This window comes from Cervus elaphus, chromosome 20 (genome assembly GCF_910594005.1).
Source record: "Cervus elaphus chromosome 20, mCerEla1.1, whole genome shotgun sequence".
Lineage (NCBI taxonomy): Eukaryota > Metazoa > Chordata > Mammalia > Artiodactyla > Cervidae > Cervus > Cervus elaphus.
This window is the reverse complement of record NC_057834.1, coordinates 54,150,149-54,168,559: the sequence shown is the minus strand read 5'-3', so window position 1 is coordinate 54,168,559 and position 18,411 is coordinate 54,150,149. Positions and strand designations below refer to the sequence as shown.

The 18,411-nt window shown below is 37.0% G+C and overlaps 1 protein-coding gene across 7 annotated transcripts in view; it reads left to right on the top strand.

The window, feature by feature from the left end:
• The window catches only part of LRIG2 (leucine rich repeats and immunoglobulin like domains 2), a 61,108-nt gene that overhangs the window by 19,286 nt on the left and 23,411 nt on the right, over positions 1-18,411 (top strand). For 5 of the 7 annotated variants that reach the window (XM_043876241.1, XM_043876242.1, XM_043876247.1 and 2 more), the window contains 5 exons: positions 15,555-15,620; positions 17,025-17,099; positions 17,254-17,388; positions 17,935-18,078; positions 18,201-18,344. In XM_043876241.1, the coding sequence (XP_043732176.1) occupies positions 15,555-15,620; positions 17,025-17,099; positions 17,254-17,388; positions 17,935-18,078; positions 18,201-18,344 (564 nt within the window). Of the gene's footprint in view, positions 1-15,554; positions 15,621-16,242; positions 16,323-17,024; positions 17,100-17,253; positions 17,389-17,934; positions 18,079-18,200; positions 18,345-18,411 lie in introns of all 7 variants that reach the window. The other 2 variants (XM_043876243.1, XM_043876244.1) reach the window with 1 other exon arrangement.

The following is an 18,411-nucleotide window of genomic DNA, read 5'->3' as shown; positions in this document are numbered from 1 at the left end:
GGAGTACATCAAGACTGTATATTGTCACCCTGCTTATTTAACTTACATGCAGAATACATCATGTGAAATGCCAGGCTGGATAAAGCACAAGCTGGAAACAGGATTGTCGGAAGAAATATCAATAACCTCAGATATGCAGATGACACCACCCTTATGGCAGAAAGCAGAGAAGGACTAAAGAGCCTCTTGATGAAAGTGAAAGAGGAGAGTGAAAAAGTTGGCTTAAAACTCAACATTCAGAAAACTAAGATCATGGCTTCCGGTCCCATCACTTCATGGCAAATAAATGGGGAAACAATGGGAACAGTAAGAGACTTTATTTTTTGGGGCTCCAAAATCACTGCAGATGGTGACTGCAGCCATGAAATTAAAAGACACTTGCTCCTTGGAAGAAAAGTTAATGATCAACCTAGACAGCATTTTAAAAAGTAGAGACGTTACTTTGCCAACATAGATCTGTCTAGTCAAAGCTGTGGTTTTTCTAGTAGTCATGTATGAATGTGAGAGTTGGACTATAAAGCTGAGCACTGAATAATAGGTGCTTTTGAACTGTGGTGCTAGAGAAGACTCTTGAGAGTCCCTTGAACTGCAAGGAGATCCAACCAATCCATCCTAAAGGAAATCAGTCCTGGGTGTTCATTGGAAGGACTGATGCTGAAGCTGAAACTCCAGTACTTTGGCTACCTGATGCAAAGAGCTGACTCATTTGACCCTGATGCTGGGAAAGATTGAAGGCAGGAGGACAAGGGGACGACAGAGGATAAGAATGTTTGACGGCATTAGCAACTCGACAGACATGAGTTTGAGTAAGCTCCAGGAGTTGGTGATGGACAGGGAAACCTGGCGTGCTGCAGTCCGTGGGGTTGAAAAGAGTCGGAAACGACTGAGCATCTGAACTGAACTGATGGTCATGATAGCATCAAAAAATTAGCAAATACATGATTTTAGAGTTAAGGGCAATTCTGTAGATTAAATATATTTAGCTTTATGGAAAACTTGTAACCTTGACTTTATTTTCATTTCTTGTTGACTGGTGGCAACTTCATCATGTATTTGGGAACCACTGCTAGACTAGATTAATTGGATTTCATATACTCAGTCGTGTCTGATTCTGTGACCCCAGGGACTGCAGCACTCCAGGTTACCCTTTCCTTCATTGTCTCCCGAAGTTTGCTCATACTCCTGTCCATTGAGTTGATGATGCCATTCAACCATCTCATCCTCTGTCGTTCCCTTCTTCTGCCCTCAGTCTTTCCTAGCACGAGGGTCTTTTCCAGTGAGTTAGCTCTTTGCATCAGGTGGCCAAAGTGTTGGAGCTTCAGCTTCAGTCCTTCTGATGAATATTCAGGGTTGATTTTCTTTAGGATTGACTAGTATGATGTCCTTGCTGTCCAAGGGACTCTCAAGAGTCTTCTCCAGCACTGCAGTTCAAAAGTATTAATTCTTCAGCACTCAGCCTTCATTACGGTTCAACTCTCACATCCATACATGACTACTGGAAAAACCATAGCTTTGACTATATGGACGGCAAAGTGATGTCTCTGCTTTTTAATATGCTGGTTTGGTTGGTCATAGCTTTTCTTCCAAGGAGCAAGTATCTCAATTTCATGGTTGCAGTCACCATCCACAGTGATTTTGGAGCCCAAGAAATTAAAGTCTGTCACTATTTCCATTTTTTCCCCATTTATTTGCCATGAGGTGGTGGGACCGGATGCCATGATTTTAGATTTTTGAATGTTGAGTTTTAAGCCAGCTTTTTCACTCTCCTTTTCGTCTTCATCAAGAGGCTCTCTTTACTTTCTGCCATTAGGGTGTTGTGATCTGCATGTCTGAGGTTATTGATATTTCTCCCAGCAATCTTGATTCCACCTTGAGCTTCATCCATCCTGGCATTTCTCATGATGTACTCTGCGTATAAGTTAAATAAGGAGGGTGACAATATATAGCCTTAACATACTCCTTCCCCAACTTTGAGCCAGCTCATTGTTCCATGTCTAGTTCTTACTATTGTTTCTTGTCCTGCATACAGATTTCTCAGAAGGCAGGCAAGGTAGTCTGGTATTCTCATCCCTTTAAGAATTTTCCACAGTTTGCTGTGATCCACAGTCAAAGACGTTAGCCTAGTCAGTGAAGCAGAAGTAGATGCTCTTTTTTGAATTCCCTTAGTTTTTCTATGATCCAAAGAATAGTGCAATTTGATCTCTGGTTCCTCTGCTTTTTCTAAATCTAACTTCTACATTTGGACGTTCTTGATTCACATATATTGAAGCCTAACTTGAAGGATTTTGAACTTTACCTTGGTTGCATGTGAAATGAGCATAATTGTAGAATAGCTTGAACTTTCTTTGACATTACCTTTCTTTGGAATTGGAATGATAACAGACCTTTTCCAGCCCTATGGCCGCTGCTTAGTTTTCCAAATTTGCTGGCATGTTGAGTGCAGCACTTTAACAGCATCATCTTTTAGGATTTTAAATAGCTCATCTGGAATTCTAACATCTCCACTAGCTTTGTGGTAATGGTTCCTAAGGTCTACTTGACTTTGCACTCCAGGATGTCTGGCTCTAGGTGAGTGAACACATTATCCAGGTCATTAAGACCTTTGTATAGTTCTTTTGTGTGTTCTTGCCACTTCTTAATCTCTTTAGCTTCTGTTAGGTCCTTGCCATTTCTGTCCTTTATTGTGCCTGTTTTTGCATGCAATGTTCCCTTGGTATCTCCAGTTTTCTTAAAGAGATCTTTAGTAGATCTCTAATTGTTTTCTTCTATTTCTTTGTATTGTTCACTTAAAGCTTTCCTGTCTCTCCTTGCTGTTTTGATTTACCATAAACTCCTTTTGACACTGAGAGTGCCTTTCTCATCACACTTTCCCTAGCATTGATTATCATCATCTAAATTATTTTTTGTTAATTTGGTAGGGGAAAATCATATTGGTTTAATTGCTTTTCTTTGTATAATTTGATTCTCTTATTATTAACTTGCCTCCACTGCTTCCCTTGTCCTGAATGGCACTTAATTTTAGGTGTTAGAACCACTTGGAAAGAGGAGAGTAGTGTGCTCAGTATATCTTTGACCTTTGGTCTTTTTGACAAGATCTTGCTGGGCAAGGGAACAGTAGTTAAGAGATGAAGACAGACAGACAAGGTTACTGCTGAAAAATGGTAAGAAACCTAGGGTCATTTTACCTTGCTAGATTCCCCTGCGTGTGAAGTCGCTTTGGTTGTGTCCAGCTTGTTACAGCACTATGGACTGCAGCCCGCCAAACTCCTCTGTCCATGGAATTCTCCAGGCAAGAAGACTGGAGTGGGCTGCCACGCCCTCCTCTAGGGGAGCTTCCCCCATCCAGGGATGGAACCCAGGTCTCCTGCATTGTCAGACAGCTTCTTTACCACTACCACCACCTGGGAATCCCACAGACTCCCTACCTAAACCTGTATCCTGACTCTGTTCTCCAGTGAGATATCCAAGGAGCTATCCAACAGTCTACTAATATGTCTTGCTGTGTTTTTCTAAGACTTCACTTTTAAAATCTAATTTTAGAAAACATGCATAAATTATAAAAGGGCATATATTCTTATTAAAAGAAATAAGCAAAACAGAGGTGAATTAAATAGAAAAGCATCCATCCCTTCTTCTGCCCCTTCTATCCTACCTTCCTGTGGTGCAAATAGGGATTTATAGGAATTTCATCTTGATAATGAATACTGTTTAGTGACATTTTGGTGTCAGTGAGACTATCCTTTTTTTTTTTTTTTTGAGACTTTATCTTAAGGTGATCCTGTAAACTCCAAGAAGCATTGTATAACTCCTTAAGTGCCTGTTTTATTCTCTGCTTTTTAGTGCAGTGCCTGGCATATGGTAGATGTCAAATATTTGTTGACAGGTTTATTGTAAGGCGGGAAAAGAAGAGAAAGAATCTTAGCAGAGCATCCTTTTGGGTATTAGATTTCTGGAGAAGCGCAGTGGTTCTCAGCACTGGCTGCAGGTTAGATTGCTACTTGGAGAACCTTAGCACAATACCAGTGGTTGGGTCTCACACCCCAGCGATTCTGCTTTGATTGGTCTGAAGGAGACCCCTGCATCAGTGTTTTAGATATTCCCTGGTAATGCTGATGTATAGTGGTGGTGAAGAACCGCTGAACCATAAATGGTTGTTGCTTACTGAATGTTACTTGGAAGATCTGTGCTTTACTTAATTCTTTAAAAGAATTAAGTCCTTTATGCTTTGGAAGACACTTTTATTTTTATAGAGATTGTTGTCCTAATTATGTTTCATTATATTAAAAGTATTTTGCATTTCCTTATATACAACATATATAATCAGTGCATGAGTAATCAAAGAATTACTTGTACATTAAGATAATCATTTGGCTTCCCCATGCTGGAAAATACATTTCCCTCATCTTAGGTTCATGACATTTTATATAGTATACTTTCTTTATTAAGGACTCTTTAATACTAATGGAAAACTGGCATTTAAGCAGTAAAGAAAACAAATCATATTAAGAGATTAGCAAAAATGTTTAAAAAAAAAAACAATGCATTTGTATGTTGTATTTTCTTTTTTATGCCAAACTAAATGACACAGCTTGTTTATTCTGTATTATTCCAGTCATCAAAAATGTTAAGATGTTTCGCTGGTGCAAATAAAAAACAAAAGCAGTTTAAGTAATTAGATTCCATCCAAATTATTAATTTCATATTTGGAATAAAAACCAGAATAGAATATTTAATGCCAGCTTTTTTTACTTTGCTGTAAACCTTTTTTTAAGTGTGTGTATTCTTTTCTTCTGTTTCTCTTGTTGTTCCCCAACTTTTCCCCAAAAAAGGGACTGTAACTATGTTGTTTGTAATAAACTTAAATACTGGAATAACCATCAGAATTACTAGTAGTGATGAACAGTTTAAAGTTAAACCATAAAAAAAAATAAAATACAAGTTAAACCATAAACAGTGCAACATTAATGAAGTGTGATGTAAATAAATTTGTTGCTAAATGCTTCTTAACTTTGGATTTCTCTTATACATTTTTATTTTTTGTATTTCCTTTTCAAAATCACTTTGACATCCTGCTTATATAATCAAAAATCTTGGCAGGTTGCAGCCTGAAAAGCATAGCCAACCCTGAGCATAATTAGGCATATTTGAGGAGATACTAGACTTGGTGCCAGGTTAAGCTACATGAGTATTAAGGAATGATGGATTATGTTAATAGTGAGAAACCAGCTGATGCTTGGCTTTGGTTATACCTGCCTTCTCTGCCAATATTGTGATAAGACAACTTATATTAGTGCATATCTATTCACTTCCCAAAATCTTTACTGTAACTTAATAATTATTAGGTTGGTACAAAAGTAATTCCAGTTTTTCATTGTTGAACTTTTCCATTTGATACTGGAATACATTCTTAAATAAATGTGGTTATGTTATACATAATTTTCATACACATTTTTTGCTTTTTCTTTTTTCTACTAATAGCTTGTATTTGCTGTTTATTTCATATTTATTTTAGACTAGGAAAATGATGTTAGACAAAAAGCAAATTTGATCAGTTTTCTTACTTGACTTCAAAATGGGTCGTAAAGCAGTGCACTTGCACTTGCACATAAAGCACTTGCAACGTCAACAATGCATTTGGCTCAGGAACTCCTAACAAACATACCGGTGCAGTGGTGGTTCAAGAAGTTTTGCAAAGGAGATGAGAGCCTTGAAAATGAGGAGCATAGTGGCCGGCCATCTGAAGTAGACAGTGACCAGTTGAGAGGATCATTGAAGCTGACCCTCTTAAAACTACATGAGAAGTTGTCAAAGAACTCAGCATCAACCATTCTACAGTCATTTGGCATTTGAAGCAAATTGGAAAGGTGAAAAAGCTCAGTAAGTGGGTGCCTCATGAGTTGACTGCAAATCAAAAAAGTTGTCATTTTGAAGTGTCATCTTATTCTACACAACGACAGTGCACCATTTCTTGATCGGATTGTGGTATGAGATCACATTGTGACTGAGAAGACGCTCCAAAGCACTTAGCCAGAATTGCACCAGAAAAAGGTCATGGTTGCTGGTACTCTGCTGCCAGTCTGATCCATTACAGCTTTCTGAATCCCAGCAGAATCTTTACATCTGAGAAGTATGCTCAGCAGATCGATGAGATGTACTGAAAACTGCAGTGCCTGGAACTGGCACTGGTCAACAGAAAAGGCCCAGTTCTCCGCGACAACACCCAATTGCACGTTGCACAACCAGTGCTTCAAAAGTTGAATGAGTTGGGCTATGAAGTTTTGCCTCATCCATCATACTCGTCTGACCTCTCACCAACTGACTACGACTTAAAGTATCTTGACAACCTTTTGCTTCTGCAACTAGCAGGATGTTTTCAAGAGTTTGTCGAATTTCAAAGCATGCATTTTTATGCTACAGCTATAAACAAACTTAGTTCTTATTGGCAAAAATGTGTTGAAGATCATGGTTCCTATTTTAATTAATAAAGATGTTGTTTGAGCCTAGTTATAATGACTTAAAATTCATGGTCTGAGACCACAGTTATGTTTGCACCAACCTAATATAATAAAATATAGTCTGTCCAAATATAAATATAAAATAGTTTGATACACAGATGTGAACCCAGTTGATACCCAGAAACTGATGATGGATCGTACCTTAGCTTTCTGTATATTTTCATATATAAGCAATAGCCTTTGTCCTGCTGTTGCTGAATTGTTTTTTATTTTATTGAGTAAATGGAAAAAAAAAAAATGAAAACATGAGATTACTCTGTGATGACCTAGATGGGTGGGGTGAGGGGAGGTGGGAGGGACGTCCAAGAGGGAGGGGATATATGTATACATATAGCTGGTTCACTTCCTTGTACAGCAGAAACAATATTGCAAAGCAGTTAATACCCAATAAAAATAAAAGCATGGGATTAGTATGCCATGGTTTTGTTCAGTTCAGTCGCTCAGTCGTGTCCGACTCTTTGCAACCCCATGAATTGCAGCATGCCAGGCCTCCCTGTCCATCACCAACTCCCAGAGTTGACTCAAATTCATGTTCATCGAGTCGGTGATGCCATCCAACCATCTAATCCTCTGTCGTCCCCTTCTCCTCCTGCCCCCAATCCCTCCCAGCATCAGGGTCTTTTCCAGTGAGTCAACTCTTCTCATGAGGTGGCCAAAGTATTGGGAGTTTCAGCTTCAGCATCAATCCTTCCATTGAACACCCAGGACTGATCTCCTTTAGGATGGACTGGTTGGATCTCCTTGCAGTTCAAGGGACTCTCAAGAGTCTTCTCCAACAATTCAAAATTCAACTCAATTCAAATTCAAATTAAAAACAATTCAAAATTCAATTCAAAATTCTCCAAAAATTCAAAAGCATCAATTCTTCGGTGCTCAGCTTTCTTCACAGTCCCAACTCTCACTTCCATACATGACCACTGGAAAAACCATAGCTTTGACTAGATGGACCATGGTTTTGTACTGCTTACTAAAAATTCAGCTGTTCATTGGCTTGAAATTTGAGGGTCAGACACTGGGATATAAAGTGCAATTCACTGTTTCATAAGTCAGTCCAAAAACTAAGTCTAGTATATATGTATTTTACACTCTGTTTCTGAGGTATATTACTAATTAGGAATACAAAAAAAATCTGATTATTATTTTTTCCATTGTCCAATGTCATAATTAACCTCATTGGGTCAATTTAGGGCGTTATTCTGAAGAAGATTCCTAATCTCTTTGAAAAGTAACAGAATTAAAATCTTTCCCAGTCACATCTTGGGCTAAAGATAGATTTTATGTGTGAGTTTATTTTTAAATAATACTTACCTATGGTAAACTATTAAAACAGTACAGGAGCATATAAAATAGAAAAGTGAAAAGTTCCTTTGTTCCATCTAAGGAAGGCTCACTGTTAACTGTTTCTTGGGTGTACTTCCACAAAGTTTTACACATATGGCTTTTCCTTTTTTTTTTTTTGGTCACAAATCACAGGGATTCTTTTTTTTTTTTTTTTTGTGGCTGAATAATATTTGTATATGTATGTATATAATACAGATATATAAATATATATAATATATAATTTATATACAATTATGTTATATATGAATATATAAATACAGATATATGTGTGTATATATATTCTTATATTTCCTTTTTCTATCCATTCGTCAGTAAGCACTTACTTCCACATCTTGGCTATTTTAGATAATGCCACATTGAACACAAGGGGTCAATATCTAATGATTTCATGGGACGTTACTTCAGGGTGGCGGAGTAGGAGGACGGGCACTCATCTCCTCCTGCTAGTGTTGGAAGGTCTCCCCTGGAGGTGTGGGTTAGCAGGGGCCTGCCTCAGGGTTAGAGGCATTGGCAACAGCAGTCCTAGAAGGTGCCCCCTGGTGGAACTTTCTTGGAGGTCCTCCCTTTTCTTTAAACACCACCCCCCCCCCCCCCGCCCCCCGGCAGTGCTGTTCTATGTATTATGTATAAGTATCTCTTATTCTTTTATTTTTTAAATTGAAACATATAGTTGGTGTACAGTATTATGTTAGTCTCAGGAGTGCTACATAATGATTTCACACTTGCACACATTATGAAGTGATCCCCATGACGAGTCTGGTGTCATGATAACCATCTGTCTCCACATAAAGTTATTACAATATTATTCACCATATTCCTGATGCTGTTCTTTTTACTGGATGCAGAGACTTCCATTGTATGGAACTTTCATAAGTTATTTCATTGATCTTGTTTTAATGGGCATTTAGATTTCTTTTTATTTTATGGTTTTGCTATTATTGTAACTTCCCGGTAGGTATCTCTTAATGATTACATGGCTGTATATGTAGAATGGATTCTTAGAAGTATTACTGGGTTATTCTAAAAGATCTTGTGGTATAGGTTTCTTGCTCAGTCGTGTCTGACTCTCTGAGATCCCATGGACTTTTGTAGCCTGTCAGGCTCCTCTGTTTATGGAATTTTTCAGGCAAGAATACTGACGTGGGTTGCCATTTTCTCCTCCAGGGAATCTTCCTGACCCAAGGCTCAAACCCACATCTCCTGCATTGGCAGGTGGATTCTTTATCACTGAGCCACCTGGGAACCCCTTGATGTAGGTTTATACCTCAATAATTTGACCAAATCTTTGGTGGACTGCCTTATTACTGGCATTTTTCTCATGAAATTGGAATTCAGAAGCAATATATAGTTTATTAACTTTAATAAACTAATTTAGGGGAGTAGTTCCAGTTAATTAAAATTTTGCCAGGACTTCCTTGGTGATCTAATGGTTTAGCACTGTGCTTCCAATGCAGAGGATTCTATCCCTGAGATGGGAAAGAAGATCCCACATTCTGTGGCATGACCAAAAAAAAAAAAAAAAAAAAGATTTTACCTTGGGAAGTGGATTATGCCTTTGTATACAAAAAATTAAATACTTAGAAGAGGTGATAGTGTTGAACCATCATTCTATTTCAAATCTAATTTTCTTGGGCTCCAAAATCACTGCAGATTGTGACTGCAGCTATGAAATTAAAAGACACTTGCTCCTTGAAAGAAAAGCTATGACAAACCTAGACAGCATGTTAAAAAGCAGAGACATTACTTTGCCTACAAAGGTCCATACAGTCAAAGCTGTGGTTGTTCCAGTAGTCACGGATGGATGTGAGAGTTGAACCATAATGAAGACTAAGTGCTAAAGAATTGATACTTTTGAATTGTAGTGCTGGAGAAGACTCTTGGGAGTCTCTTGGATAGCAAGGAAATCATTCCAGTCAATCCTAAAGGAAATCAGTCCTGAATATTCATTAGAAGGATTGATACTGAAGCTGAAGCTCCAATACTTTGGCCACCTGATGCGAAGAGCTGACTCATTAGAAAAGACCCTGATGCTGGGAAAGATTGAAGGTGGGAGGAGAAGGGGATGACAGAAGTCCAGATGGTTGGATGGCATTATCAACTCAATGGACATGAGTTTGAGCAAGCTGCAGGAGATGGTGATGGACAGGGAAGCCTGGCATGCTGCAGTACATGGGGTCACAAAGAGTCGGACACAGCTGAGCGACTGAACAACAATTATATAATCACCTACTGTGTACACACTGACCTGTATTCTAAACATTTTAGATAAAATATCCTTTTAATCATCTGAGCAATCCACTGAGGTTGTTACTATTAATAGTATCCTTATTTAATGGTAGATAAAACTCAAGTTTAGAGAGGTTAAATGACTTGCCCCAGGTACAAAGACTGGGCATGCAGAAACTCTGTTCTTAAATGTAACTATAGAGTTTGTATTTTTTGTTTCGTTGTTGTGGTCCCCACAATGACGAAGTATTTTCGATCATTAAGATCCCAGAGAAAGATAATGGAAGAACATAAGATATGCCTCTTGAAGTTAATGCTCCCGTTTTCCTACCACCTCCAACTTTTTGTATTCATATAAAAAGTGTTACACAGTGTATTGCAAGTAAGTAATGCAAATGAAGGATAGAAACTTTAATTTGGAGTAGCATTGTGTTTCATGCCATAATACAGTTTTATTTATACTAAAAGATACTCGCCCAATATCTCCAGCCGTGCCTTTTGTTGTCCAGTTGCTAAGTCGTGTCCATCTCTTTGCTGCCCCATGAACTGCAGCACTCTAGGCCTTCCTGTCCCTCACCATCTCCCAGAGTTCACCAGAGTTCATGGCCATCGAATCAGTGATGATGCCATCCAATCATCTCATCTTCTGTCATCCTCTTCTTCTGTCTTCAATCTTTCCCAGCATCAGGGTCTTTTCAAATGAGTCAGCTCTTCGCATCAGGTGGCCAAAGTATATTGGAGCTTCAGCATCAATCCTTCCAACGAATGTTCAAGGTTGATTTCATTTAGGATTGACTAGTTCAACGGAAAAGCAAAAGTGCTTCCAGGAAGCACTTATTTGTAAAGGAGCTTATCATACCCTCACACACATCTGTCTTCATTTACTCCTATTTCGGACAGTTCTAACAGGCACTGGGTTTTCTAGCCTATGATAGATGATAAGAAGCAACAAATTAGAAAAAAATGCAAGGAGTACTGTTAGAGACATGAAGACTGACAGTTCCAAGACGAAATAGCTTTTGTATACAGCTGTTAGTGGTAAAGGAAAAGTAAAACTAAAAGCAGACAGCATTTTGAGTTGTTTTGGAATCTTTGTCTTTAGTGTACTCCAAGAGCCCTTAAGACTGATTAAACATCAGCCTGTTAAATCATAGTGCTATAATTCACCAAAATGATAATCCTGAGTATTATTTTTAAAAGTAAATTATGCTGGATACACTCTAATTAGCAACACAGGGATTTCCATTCACAGAAGAAAGGGTGAATTATACCGGATAAATACATAAAGCATTGTCATACCCAAACTGTTGGACTTAATAGATATTGTTACTATCTTACAACTTTTGCAAAGAGCTCCTTCATCACAAATTCTGTTATTGTTGAAGTTCACAGTTCAGAACTATTAGTGCTACATATTCTGAAAAACAAAAATTATTGATGATGGCTCAAAAATGTACATGACTGGACAGAAGAAAACTCCAGTGTCTCCAGTGCTACGGGACTTCTTTGCAATTAGCTTGCAGAACTTGATTCTCCTCAAACTGTTGTGATTGCTCTGCACATCCTATAAATTATTTACACCGTGATGATGCTAAATGGCTGCATTAATGGCACCTCTGGCTCCACATGATATCAAGAACTTAAATAATTCATCTTTTATTACAGCTGCATCCCTGTAGATGAGCATGAGTAAGAGCTGAGTATAACACTGAGCTAAGGCCTTTGCTCAGGTCTTTATTCTCCAAATATCATATCAATAAATATTCAGATATTAGTGCTGTTAAAAAATAAAGATTATTGACTGTTCGAAAGCTAGACCCTTTAGGTTATGTTTATGAAGCATTAAATTGCTTCACCTATTTAAGTGCATTTTAAGGATACTTCAAGGGGAAAATCTTCAAAAGACAGTTCTCCATTTCAGGACTTTCACTAAAAAACAAACTAGCATTAGTTTTACTGAACTAAAATGAAATTAATGACTGGCCATTGGCAAGAATAGTGAGAGAGACCTTAATTTTGAAAATTATTCAAATTGTTAATCTTAAGGGTTTTACATCTGATATTTGAAGTCTTCAAATTTGTCTTCTTTGGGCTTTTTGGAGTACTTTAAAAAAAAAGGAAGGCATGCTTATGGAAAGCAAGTGTGTGTGTGTGTGTGTGTGTGTGTGTATGTATGTGTGCGTGCACGCCTCCATATGCCTGTTGGTGTTCTAAGTTGCTTCACTCATGTCCGACCCTTTGCAACCCCATAGAGTATAGCCCACCAGGCTCCTTTGTCCAGGGATTGTCCAGGCAAGAATACTGGAGTGGGTTGCCATGTTCTCCAGGGGATCTTCCCAGCTCAGGGATCAAACCCGCATCTACTTACGTCTCTTGCATTGGCCGGCGGGTTCTTTGCCACTATTGCCATCTAGGAAGCCCCTTCATATGCCCGTGTAACGTTAAATGCCAAAGTGAAATTAAGATATAAAAAGTTAATTTACGCCTTTTCCATGAAGGGTAGTAGCTGAGTTGATGTTGAATTCGTGTTTACTCTTTTGAAGTGACTCCACAGAGTACTATAAATGCTGCTTTTGAAAAAGACAAAAAGATTACTAAGGTTGACAGTGGTTGTAACCCTAGCACTTGCACAGTGCCTGGCATATGGTTCAGCAAATGCTTGTGCATAAATATCTGATGATCAGATCAATCCATATAATTGTAGTTCTACACCTGGTATTTTGATAGAGCAGCTATATGATTTATACTAATTGCTTTATATGATAGTACTCCTTAGGGGAGTGAATTTCAGTTTGCTGTATTTTTTAATTTGTACTATGTAGATGTGTTGCAGAAAAGTCCAGAGAGCCTCATTTTATGGGGTTCTATGAGGCATATATTCTTAAGACAGTGTTAGTCTGTAGAGAGGCTCCAGAGTTTTTCAGGTATCTTTTGCATTCCACTGAAAATCCTTAGAGGTTCTTCAGACATACAGAGAAAATTATTCTTTACTCCAGTAGAGACACTGGACAGTTTTTGCTGATACTGAATACCTAGTGGTTTATACTGTATATGAGTTGAGTTTCATTTGATTGCTTTAGATTTCTTTAATAATGGTTTTCTTTAAAACTGATTGTCTGGTCATCATTAATATCCATGAGAGAACTGTAGGGGATCATACAGCCAAAAGTTATACTGTCAAGGAGATTAGGGTTTGGAAAGGCATTAGAGGCACTGATTAAAATGAAAGCCCTTAATCTGTAAAAGGAAAAAACCCTAATTTCCAGAAAGCATGAGATATGGAATGAAATCCTACTGTGCTAGCCTTCTACACAGATGATGCTAGCTCTCTGTTGGCCAGACCAGCCACCTTAAAGCAGAATACAGAGTATCTAACTTAAATTAAAACAGTTGGATTTCTCCTTCAGTTGAAGCACCACAATAAATAAATATCTTTTTGCTTGTATTAATATGAAATTCTGTGTTTACTGTTCAGTAGCAGGTGTGAATTGGATGAAAGTGTCTGCATAAGGGCAGCAAGAGACACACAGATGTAAAAAACAAACTCTGTGGGAGAAGGCTAGGATGGGATGATTTGAGACAATAGCTTTGAAACATGTATATTATCATATATAAAAGAGATAAGCAGTGCAAATTTGATGTGTGAAGCAGGGAACCCAAAGCCAACGCTCTAGGACAACCCAGAGGGATAGGCCGGGGAGAGAGGTGGAAGAGGGGTTCAGGATGGGGGGACACATGTGTACCTGTGGCTGATTCATGTCGATGTATGGCAAAAACCACCACAATATTGTGAAGTAATTATTCTCCAGTTAAAATTAAAGAAAGTGCATATAAGATTTTTATGTGGAGTGAATTCATATTTTTATTTCTTAACATTTTCCAGCACGTCCCTCCATTCATGAGTGTCCTTGAGCTGATATCTGGTGCCACATACCTTAGAATATAGATTTTAGAACTGTATGAAAAAGGTTTTAGAACTATGTGAAAAAGTGATGGTTGGCTCTAGCCTTAGTTACATTATGGTGTAAATTAGGCTCTTACATGAAAGTGGCTAGGTTTTACAGATGCACAGACAGGAATCTAGCTGAGAACAAATTGTTCTGCTGTGATAGAGACATCGTTCAAACTGCATGCATCTGTCAGCTGCCCATGGTGGCACAGTGAGATAAAGTGATCTGTAATGTGTCTCTAGTGTGTCCCCATTGCTAGCCATATTGTAATGTATAATACATCTCTTGGGCAGACAGCTTGTGTGGGCTGGATTCCATCTCAGCCTTGAAAAGATGCCAGAAAGCATCAAGGTGAATTTTTAAGCCTATTTAAATATTTAGACTCATGACTAAATATCAGTGAAATCTCTGCTGATCTGATAGAAGTGAGATGGAATTTGAAGAACACAAGAAGTGAGATTGAATTTCAAGATTACAACTTCCTCACTTATTAGCTGTGTGACCTTGGATTGCCAAATTATTAATTTCTCCATCTGTTTCTGTGCTGGGAAAGTGAGGCTTGTAAAAGTATTTGCCTCATAAGGTGGTTGTATGGGCTCAGACAGTTAATATGTATAAAGTGCATAGAAGAGTGTGTGGCACTTAATGGATATTAGCTGTTGCTGCCACTACTGTCATCATCATTAAGGTAACTTGGAGTGAGGTGAATTTCCCTTCTCTGAAGCTAGATTCCTTTTTTTTTTTTTTTTAAGGAAGACTACATCTCTATCAGGGATGTGGTCAACCTTAATTCTAAAATAGAAACTCACTGTTTTGACTTGTGAAATCCAGTCCATCTTTAAGTTTATCTATAGTTAAAGTATAATATATAGCATATTGTAATATATATTATGTGAAGTGTATATTACCTTAGAAGTATATATTACTTCTTATTACTTTAAAAAGTGTGTATTTCTTTCAAAAGTATATAGAATATAGTGCGTTATAATAAAAAGTATAATCACTAGAAGGGATGAAGAAACCATATCACTGAAATGATCTATAAGATGTATTATTAAGTGAAAAAAGCAAGAGGCAAAATAATGTGTAAATTACTCTACTATTTGTATACAATTTTTCTGGTATATCTGAGAGGCTATAAAAGAAATGGTATTAATATATTTAAAAATATATATATATATTTTCATTTGTTGATGTTGGGAAGGAAAGTTGAATGACTGGAGAAAAGTGTGGGAGACTTTTTACTGTACATCCTTTTATGCTTCTTGATTATTGAATCACGTGAATGTATTTCCTAGTGAGTAAAAACAAAAATTAAAAAAGCCCTCAATAAAACTGAAAAAGCTATTTTGAAATCTAGATGAATTTTTATTCATCCTTTGTAAATGTTTTTTTACCTGTGCTACTCAGATTCATGTTTGATAGCGCTTTTTAGATTCCTAGTTTAGTTTCACTGTTTTTTCTTTCCTTGAAGTGTGCTTTCCAACATTAACCTAAAAATGGCCTTTTGTCCTTCATTTAGGGATTTGAGTCATAATCGGTTGTCTAACTGGAACATCAGCTTGGCGTCTCAAACATTACAAGAAGTGTAAGTTATTTTTATTTACTTAAATTTACATTAAGTTCTTTGAGGTGATTTGGTGAAGTAGGAATTTCAGGAATTAGGAAATTCAGTCCAAAAATGTAAAAAAAAAAAAAAATTTGAAGAAAATAAAACTTTAGATTAAAATATGTTTAAAATCTAAACTTATGTTTAGCTTTGTTACTAGCACAAACTCTTTGGGTATTATGCCATTGAGTTGATGATTTCAAGTTGTAAACTGCATAGAAATACTATTCTACTTCCAAGGGCCCTGAAGTAAGATTTCTTCCCTCTTAGAGTGGGGGGTGGGGGTGGGGTGGGGGTGGTTGTGTGTGTGTGTGTGTGTGTGTGTGTGTGTGTGTTTGCCAGAGTTTTAGCCTTAAAACTCTCTGTTGTGTAAATTTATTTATTTTTTACCTTTTGACTTGTCTGAGATGGAAGTGTCATATCTGAAGTAAATTTATATGAAATACAATATTTTGGGTATCATTTGGAGTGTGTTTAATGTAATTCATTATTCCACTTCACTAACATTTTTCCTTTAGTACTGAAATGTATTATTATGTAGTTTTTGGAGAGTGTTTTCTAAAATATTATTAATGTAGTTATTGCATTGTGATATTTTCAGAGGCACAACTGTTTACCTCTGTACTAAACACCCCCAGAATCTCAGATGAATTTTTCTTTTGAATATCTTTGTGACAAAAGGTACTTCATGCTCTCATTGTCTCTGCATTCTCTTCTTCCCTGCCTCAAATTGACCACCTCTAATCTGCTGTGGGCTGAATGAACAATTAACAAGCTTATTAGCTGAAAGAGTAGGCCCTGAGGAAAGGAAAATGCTCAATGGGAAGTGCATGAGCTTTATTATATATTGCATGGACTTAGTTACTTCATTTGGTTGATTGGAGGCATTTTACTCCTGGCTTCTTTTCTGTATTCTAGATTGTTGAGGTTGCTCAGTGATTGAAAACCAGGTTGGTGAAATGGGGTTGCATTAGATTTACTACTGAAACAACTGAGATAATCTGTTAGGTCTGTGGTCTCAAACAGCTTTCCCTAACTTTGAGTAACTTAAAAAAAGTTTGTGTGTGTATATTTTAAAACTGTATTTAATAGCTTATATAACTATTGAAAAGAACCTTGCTGGGAATTAAAAATATATAGTGTTGCAAAATATTTCCTAACCTTTCAAATGTTGGTATCAAATTATAGTTCTGTACTATGAAAACTTGTTAATTAAAATTTCCAATTTCTCAGTAGAATACATTTAGTCTGACTAATTCTGAGTCATAGGCTTTTTTCCAAATGTGGCATCTATTCTAAAGAATATGTATTAGCTAGAAACTAGAACTCAAGAGGTAACATTTCCCTCACTAAATTTTTAAATCTGTTTTTCCTCCTGTCCAGGAAAATGAATTATAATGAACTAACAGAAATCCCGTATTTTGGAGAACCAACTTCTAATATTACTCTCCTCTCGTTGTAAGTAAATAAGATGTCAGGTCTTTTACTTAAATTGTGAATAGTACACAGTTTTTTTATTTTTGTTTTAGGGACCCTTGTTGTTAACCGTAGTTATTTTTGTGCTCTAGGGTGGATCCCTGGCAATAGCTTCAATGTAATCTTTGTTTTGTAGAGTTCATAATATAATCCCGGAAATAAATGCAGAAGTGTTCCAGTTTTACCCTGCTCTCGAGACTTTAGATCTCAGCTCAAATCTAATATCAGAAATCAAGACATCTTCATTTCCTCGAATGCAGCTTAAATATCTGTAAGTAAAATAAGAATTTAAATTAGATTTACTTTGAAGTGCATGTTTGTTATTCGTTGATACTTATCTTCCCAGATATGTCTGTTGTTTATTGTGATTTTGCTTATGTGAAACAAACCTAGGTTAGATTTTTTGTTTTTTTCCCCTGCCCTTCAAGAAGGAGTACCCTATTTACAGAAAATATTAAGTGTCCAGGGCAGTTTTTGAGATTTAATTGTGGATTGTGTTTTACTACCAGTTTTGTGAAAGATAAATGGTAGTGGTCTGTTAAATAGCAGCTTACTCTGTGTGATGATGATGATAATTAGTATATATGCTAATGTTTTACAGTTTATAAAACATGTTCACACTGTTTCAGCCTGAATGAAGTAGGTATTACCCTTGTTTTGTGTTGAAGAAGCAAAGCAGTTACATGATTTGTAAAGTTGTTTACAGTTGCTAAGTGGTAGAACTGGGACTCAGTCATAGACTTGGGGCAGCTTTCTGGTGGTAGAATGTTTATTTAGTTTCATTAAATTTTTTTTGTTGTTACCTTGCTCATTTTAGGAATTTGAGTAATAATAGGATAACCGTCTTGGAGGCTGGTTGCTTTGATAATTTGTCAAGTTCCTTATTAGTGGTGAAGTTAAACAGGAACAGAATTAGCATGATTCCACCCAAGATCTTCAAGCTACCTCACCTCCAGTTCTTGTGAGTAACTGAATAGATGGAGTATAAGAAGATCGTTTTTTCTTATAGTGTCTGTTTCTTTTTATTATTATTAGGGAAAATCAGCAAACCAGTTTTCTGACTGTAAAACAATTTTTTTAAAGGGAACTTAAAAGAAACAGGATTAAAGTTGTGGAGGGTCTCACATTCCAAGGGCTTGACTCCTTAAGATCTTTGAAAATGCAACGGAATGGAATTAGCAAACTTAAGGATGGAGCTTTTTTTGGCTTGGATAACATGGAAGAATTGTAAGTACTGTGAACTAGAATAGGAGATTGTTAGGAAAGGAGTCCTGGTCTTTTCAGTGCTCAACAG